Source organism: Papaver somniferum, chromosome 2 (genome assembly GCF_003573695.1).
Source record: "Papaver somniferum cultivar HN1 chromosome 2, ASM357369v1, whole genome shotgun sequence".
Classification (NCBI taxonomy): domain Eukaryota; kingdom Viridiplantae; phylum Streptophyta; class Magnoliopsida; order Ranunculales; family Papaveraceae; genus Papaver; species Papaver somniferum.
The window spans coordinates 208,960,271-208,968,083 of NC_039359.1; the positions used below are offsets into that span (position 1 = coordinate 208,960,271).

At 37.2% G+C, this 7,813-nt stretch overlaps 1 protein-coding gene across 1 annotated transcript; it reads right to left on the minus strand.

Moving 5' to 3' along the window:
• Positions 1-1,387: 1,387 nt before the first annotated feature.
• On the minus strand, positions 1,388-5,933 carry LOC113350373 (protein ECERIFERUM 1-like). The gene is made up of 9 exons (XM_026594492.1): positions 5,640-5,933; positions 5,319-5,545; positions 4,999-5,231; positions 4,658-4,877; positions 4,091-4,508; positions 3,859-3,969; positions 2,198-2,560; positions 1,883-2,092; positions 1,388-1,757 (listed from the first exon to the last, which is right to left on the minus strand). Exons 1-9 carry the CDS (start codon positions 5,697-5,699, stop codon positions 1,551-1,553), a joined length of 2,049 nt encoding a protein of 682 aa, XP_026450277.1. The 5' UTR covers positions 5,700-5,933; the 3' UTR covers positions 1,388-1,550.
• Positions 5,934-7,813: the final 1,880 nt, after the last annotated feature.

The following is a 7,813-nucleotide window of genomic DNA, read 5'->3' on the forward strand; positions in this document are numbered from 1 at the left end:
ATTTTTCTTTCTTCGTCCAGTAATCTTTCTTTACATGGATACTCTGATTCAGACTGGGAAGGATGTCCTATAACTAGGCGTTCTACCACAGGATATTTAGTTACAATAGGTTCCAGTCCTATTTCCTGGAAATCAAAGAAGCAGCCAACGGTTTCTCGCTCTTCGGCTGAAGCCGAATATCGTGTATTGGCCAACTTAACAGCTGAGCTACAATGGTTGCGATATCTTTTTAATGACATGCGCATTTCATGTCCTCTTCCTATCACCATCTCCTGTGATAGTCAAGCAGCAATTCATATTGCTCAGAATCCTGTATTTCACGAACGTACTAAACATATTGAAATTGATTGTTATTTCGTTCGTGAGAAGTTGATTAGTGGATTGATTTTGCAGAAGTATCTTCCGTCCTCCGATCAACTTGCAGATATTTTTACAAAGCCTTTAGGTGCTCCACGGTTTGGCCAATTGGTTACCAAGTTGGGCGTTCATTCGGGCTCTACCGCTCCAACTTGAGGGGGGTATTACAATAATCAGACTACTATGACGACGTATGTCGACATTATGCTGTCGTTCCTATGACGACATTCTGTTGTACACACTTTGTTTCCCAATTTTGTTGCTATTCTTGTTTTAAGTCTTCCGGATCTTTAGTTATTTTCCTTTCCTTATTTTTGTAAACACAATTGTAACCGTGTATATAAAATACACTGATCAATGAATTGAAACTTCACATTGTTGTGAAATCAAACAACCTTGTCAACCATTTCTTTAGCAGGTTTGGATCAAGGATGGGAGTAGAAGGAGATGATGATGATGATAAGAAGGATGATGGTATTTATAGTATTTAGGTCCTTCATTACAGTGACGGATGCAGATAGACACTTAAGAAGTAATAACTATAGTAAGTAATCAACGGTGTCTTTCATGTTGTTATTGTTTATTTTCTTTTTCTTTTTCTTCTGGAAACAAGAAAAGAATATTTGTGGTGTTTGTATTATGTTTGGCTTTGGGTTTATTAGTCTTACTAATGAAAGACCGAGGCCTTTATCCTCTTCTATTGATGTTTGTCTCCATGATTTTGGGTTCGAATTTGTTCTCCAATGAGTTTCGTAGCAATTATCATGTATTAGACAACAAAACTAATTTAGAATTTGACTCACCGTGAAGTTCATTTTTAGTTGAGAATTTATGAAGAGATACACACACCATCTAATAAAAGACGACCAATTTACAGATTTTGAGACACAATAATGTAAAATTCATGGTTTTGGATTAGAATTACCGTCGATATAATTGTTTGTTACAATCATTAAATCATTCATCGTGAATTTCATTTTGAGGAGTAATTATACAGATAGGAACCGTATGAAGTAGAAATTTAAAATTCTTAATCAATTAATAAATATTCTCAGTTCCATGTATTATTATTTAGAAGTTTACTTACATCACAAAAAGGGATAGTAAGAAAGTAGAAGAACCACAGATAATATCCCACAATCATAATCCTGAACATAATTGATAACAAGAGATATAGCTGATTAGGCGACTAATTAAGCAGAGATGATAGTGCTGGTGCAAGATACGGGCAAATAATAAGGGCGGAAACCATGGCGTAAACTAGCCGACCATACTTTATCAATCATGCCATCATCCTCCGTGATCAACCAGTTCCCACATTCATGTCCTTCCCAATCCTCCAGTGCGTGTAACATTCCTGCTATTCTCCAGGCGCTCATTACCATTCTTGGCAACCAGTTCTGTTTATAATTATTATTATCCAATTGGAAATATATGTTAACTACTCCGCAGGTGGACATGGTTATGAATTACAAATTTTTAAAACTTGAGCGCGTTTAACTTATCAAAATGAGCATTTACATACCTCGCAAGAGTGCACGTTCTCGAGAAATGAAGGGATTATCATGGCTGGGGTACTATAGTAAATACAATCCTTGCGAAGAATATTAGCAGCTCCTTTTGTGTTCTTCTTGAAATTTAACCAAGGAGGGATCTGTGAATATGGAATGAAGATGGTTTCTTTTGGTGCACTCATATGCTCCTCGCTGCTAAATTCATCGTCCACTAACCAAACCTACACATACATGAGGCGCACATATATTTTAGAGCTCATCAACTAGTAATAGCCACATAGTTTGGGATCTATCACCTGAACATAGGCATGACTAGGTATATTTACCTGACGGTTGCCATGAACATTGTTATAATTTTTGGAGGGAATCAAATTATTTTTTGCCAATAACGACGCCTGTGACGATGACGAGGTGCTGAAAAACCGTGAGCTGAGTTTCTCAAAATCTTTGGTACTCTTCTGTAACTTAACCACAACTTGAACTCCTCTTTGGCACAAAGCTAAAGCCAAATAACAAGCCACCTTTGTAAGTTTCCCTCTCATCATAACAACTACTTGCTGCTGCGTCTTAAGATTAGTGATGCTGTTAAGTACGATAGCTGCAGCTAAGCTACTCCCATCCACAATCTTAATTTTCAATGTTGGATTCTTTTGAATATATACCTCACCATTTCTGTTCATTTCTTCTCCCTGCAGCATGCATATATATTCCAGCTTATCAAACTTAAACATGCATATGACACTTACTCCCCGGGCCAAATTATATCCACCAATATATGCGTCAATGTACTCTACCTCCGACCTTACGGAAGGAAAGAGAGAGAGAGTTGTTGCGAGAGTTCAACTAGCATTCCCCACAAGGGAAATCTAACTCTCGCCTTCTCTCTCGTTGGGAAGTAGGGTAGCAACGCCTAAAAACGAGCCACATAAGTGTCCCCAAACCCCAATATTGAAATAACGATTTTAGCTTTAGAAAATTTGATTTTTTTTTGTTTTAATTGTCCTCATCACATTTTGATAATTATTGATATACCCTTTGGATACATGCATTTGCCAATTTAACTATGTACAATTAGAATAAATATGAAATATTTTTAGGCGTAACAGTAAGATGCCACTGTATAAAATGACCAAAACTTTCACGGTTGAAAAATCTCTATATCCGACTATGAACTCCACTGTTTAAAAGTTTTTAAAATTAGAGTGACCGGGTAGATTTTTGTTACTATGATTTTCCTGTTCCATCTAAACAGTTTTCGGATTTAAATTCACTAGCTTTTATGACGAATATAAAGTTATTCCCTATAAATCAAATTAATGTATAAATTTTTTCACAGTCCGCGTGATCAGCTCATCCTCTGATCTCATCTGAGCAGTTTTCTCTCATTGTCACTCTCCCCTACCAGCCATTTGTATGGCTGCCCTCTAATTACTCTGATGCACACTGTTAACTTACTATCTACCAAAATTTAATATTTATGAAGGTACTATCACATGGGGGTAATAATATATCGACCTTAAATTCCTCCTTTCAATATGGTACGGATATAGTATTGTATACATTGAATGATGAGTAGGAAGAAGAATGTTGGACGACAGAAACATAAATTTTTGCTAAGCTAGCTGCGCAGGAGAACTGACTTCGTTCAGATAGATAACAGGAATATAGTGATAAAGTCACTGAGTGATTATACCAATGATCTGAGTTCGAAATTCTATAATAAATCCGTGAGATCTAAACTATATAACAACGTTTGATCAACAATGTGATCCCCAATCTACACGGCCAAATGTTACCGACATAAAAGCGTATCTTGAAAAATAAATCTTCTTTTTGGAAAAGAAAGTGTATTAATTAAGGTTGTCCATAGTAGACGTTGGTCTTGAAACTAGCTAGTAGTCTAACGAGTCTAGTATGTGTTTTCGTTTTCATTTATACTTTCGGTTTTCAACTAATCTAGCACTGCATAATAAGGATAAATACGTGCCTGATTAAAGAGGCCTAAGCTTAAGACTTTAACACCAGCTTTATCAGCATCAAGTATGGCTTTCTCAATCAAACTGTTTATTGTTCCTCTTTGCCGTGACAACCTTTTGTACTTCAAAACAACAGCAACAAAACATGTATATATATGGTTAAACTCGAGGTTAGTTTTGAAAATCATACTGTATATGGGAAGGAAAATGTGACCAGTAATTACAGTAACTATTTCTACTTACTTGATAAGAATATCTTGGTATTGCCCATGTTTGTATCCTGAGCATCTTTTTAGTTACATGGTGATCATCAAAAGTGTTGCTTTCGAGTACAAATGTGCGACTGAACATCCTTTGAAACAGTATGCTCCATAAAAATGTTAATGGCCATAGGACCCATTTGATGATGAAATACCACTTATCAGCACTTTTCATGTATGGTTTTGAGGCTAAAGAGGCAAATCCTAGCCGTAGATGGTAGATTGAATCCGGTGTAGTTGGATGAGTTAGATGAACAACATCCGGTGATTCCTCCGTCCTTTTTAGCGAGGTTTCATAAAGAGTGTTACTAGACTTGTCCATTGTACTGTATATGTAATCGTACATCGGCATAAATAGTGCATAATTTGTTCGGAATTGGGTGTGATGAAGTGAATGATATCTGTTGAATCATAACAAAAAAATAAAATAATTTATGCATATATTATTGGGTAATTTAATTTGGATATACAATAACAAGCAAGTAAATTATTACTGGGATCGGTCGAGACTAGCTAGGATATATATATATATATATATATGTATACTTACGATGGGGTGTAGAAGATGTACTTGAGGAATGGAAAGGTTGTGAAGAGAGAAGAAGGTACAAATTCGAAGTTGCAGTGACCCATATTGTTCATGAAATCAATATAAGTGATATACCCAGCAAGACCTATTGTCGAAGCAGTCCCGGTAAAATGCATTGTTAACAATGGTATCGCAAACAGTAGGAAATACATGAGGTGCTCCCCGAATGGATGTATCACAGCTGCTCGTACGAACATGTAAAACAAGTAAAATCGAATTTCCGCATATACTGTTAGCATCATCATCAAATTTTATCAAGTAAAACATTGATGAGTTAAGTTAACCAGTTCATAATTACTTACAAGTAATGGGTTCAGTGGCAATGGAGGAGTGATGGTGGGAATGGTAGCGAGAGTAGAGAAAATGGTGATGCAAAGATCTGTGAAGCCAATAGTAGAGGAACTCGACAGGACCGGTGTGAAGTAGAATTGTTATGACAATACCATCAGTTCTCCAGATGGGAAGGTTTGAAGCACCCTCCAGATATTTTTGTCCCATATAAAACATCAGGCCTTGCATTATGATATTATCATCCCTGCAACATATGTACATATGTATGTTAGTTATATAAGTTGAACTCTGAACCCCTCTAGTTAGCTATCACATAAAAATTCTTACATACCAGTTGCTTTCTCTGTCAACTTGTTCGAACTCGATAGGCTTGTCGAGTATCCTATTCTTGGATTTGGAGGTTCTAAAACGAGAAAAGCTTATCCAAATTTGGTTGTGAATTACTCTCCACAAGAGAAAAGGAAAATTGAGGGAGTAACTCAAGTCCCATTTCCTGCCATTTGTTTCAAAGAACAACGGAGACATGCTATCCAACACCCATGGAGCCAACAATATGTACTATATATGTGACAGAATATAGAAAAAAAAATATCAATTACTTGTTGATGGTGAAGAGTAATATTAAGCAAAATTTGATTGTAAATGTTCATACCTTGAACCTTCCGAGAGGTGTCCATGGCCATTCAGTGAGGACGCCTGGTTTAGAAGCCATATCTTTGATATACTACGAATGGGGTTAATTAGTGTGTATAAATGGCCAAGAGGGATGGCCACATACATATATATACACTAGTATGATGGCTTTAAATTGGCCGTCGGACCAGCTACAGTGTCAACATTACCACTAACTAATACTACTACTAGTTTTCGAGGCTGTCCGTCAGACAAATGGTCGCATTTCCAAAAACAACAGAGGTGGTAATGCGAAATTAATTTCGATTAATATGACAGAGGTGGTTAGGTGTTTAGAGATGCAATAACGGATACAAAATATTTATATATGCCTATTACTTATTAGGAGTTGGAGGTTGCATCTTCTTTGGGTTGATAAAGAATTTGACACCGACTGGTATCATCACCAACGACCTTAATTGCGCGTGGACTACAGTGACATCATCAACAGGGTTCCATTACAGCTAAGTCGATATCCCAACATAAATTTATGCAACCACAATGCAACCGTTAGCTAGAAGAAGGGCCGGTAATCTAATAGTCTTCCTATACGTGCATGAATGATAGGTCTACGAAATCACAATCAGAAAACAGCAAGTTCATGGGGTAGCACCACATTAATGACACACAAACGCAGTAGGATGAGGGGTTTATGTATATAACATAACACAGCTGGGTATGGGTATGTTCATCAATTTATCTTTTAACTTAGGCTAACATTATGATATGCACATGTATTTGTCAAAGAATATATAGAGACCACAAAAGATCTTATTTTTCTTAACTTGATTTCGTTGAGGTCGGCAAGAAAATCAGAGATGAGTCTTATTTACTGCGACTCGATTAGATAGTAAATAATCTACTCAAAACATTATTCCGTACTGATATCAATAAAGTTTGTCTGCAATTATTGATCAGTTGACTGTTGACCGGAACATAAGAAGAGGCGAGATGACGGAGACCAGCTGAGTGACCTGAGTTACCTCATGCATCTAGCGCCTAGTTTCCAATTAGTCAAGCTCAATCATACTGTTTTCACAGGCCCAGTAAGAGTCCCCAAACTCTAACTGAAGACCCATATATGCCTAGCTGTAGCTTATGTGAGAGGGAGAAGTCGATCGTCTAAGGCTGGCTCTAATCCAGGATCCAAGATTTTTCCCTGTAAAAGTGTCGTTTTTGGATGAATAGTAGCCTTGCTTCCCAGAGAGTATTGCGTGTGGTTTGGATCCAAGATGGAAGTAATCCGAGTACGCGATTTGAAACTGTGTGTGGAAAAAGCACCAAACGCGGTTCCTAACCGCGTATAAAAGAATATTCTTTGGAAATATTCTTCCGCACGCGGTTGCAAACAGCGTGCCACGCTGATTCAAACTGCGTATTTCCAGTACGCGGTTACAACTTGCGCGCTGGATATATATATTTGTTTGACCTTTTCTTCTACACCCAGTTTACACTCGCAGATAATACGACAAGTTATGTGTGTATACTTTCTATCAGGGTAAGCGTCGGTTAAACATACACCATTACAAATAATTTGATATTAACCTAAGGGCTACATGTATTGAATGAATAAAGGCCTCTAAACGATTATTGAATCTTATTCTTAGATAAATTTTGGTGAATGCTAGGCAATACATAGTAGGTGCGTCAAGCATTTAAACCGTTATGTGGCAATAACGGACGAGTTTTGTCTCGTGAGGGTTTACATAGAGTTATGCCCACAAAACCATTACTATCATGTCGTTGATGCGGTTTTTTTAATCTTCCGCTCCATCTTGAGGATGATTTGGTGGTGGTTGTATCGTGTTAAGTTCCGGGATGTTAGCCTTCATGATTAGGTAGCATTGATAAAACATGAATTCTTTTCCTGTATCCCGAGCGTACTTCCCATTTGCATATGGCTCCTACACCAAAAATAAAAAATCATAAGTTGGTAAGTGTTTTTGTTGAAAACCAGATTGTATGATATCGTGAGGGCTTACATAGAGGGATTACATAGAGGTATACCCACAAAACCAGATTGTATGATATCATCACGCTGCACGACGGGCTAACAATTGGTGGTCCATATAAGAAAAGTGATGCCTCGTGCTGAGTAGCAATTATGATACATAAATCTCTTTCCCTTCCGGGTCATTTGTATATAGTGAAAAT

Coding starts and splice junctions, on each gene's coding strand:
- LOC113350373 (XM_026594492.1), bottom strand. CDS start 5,699: ATGGCTTCTAAACCAGGCGTCCTCACTGAATGGCCATGGACACCTCTC. Junction 5,546..5,639: donor CACCTCTCGGAAGGTTCAAG/GTATGAACATTT, acceptor TCACATATATAG/TACATATTGTTGGCTCCATG. Junction 3,970..4,090: donor TACCAAGATATTCTTATCAA/GTAAGTAGAAAT, acceptor GTTGTTTTGAAG/TACAAAAGGTTGTCACGGCA.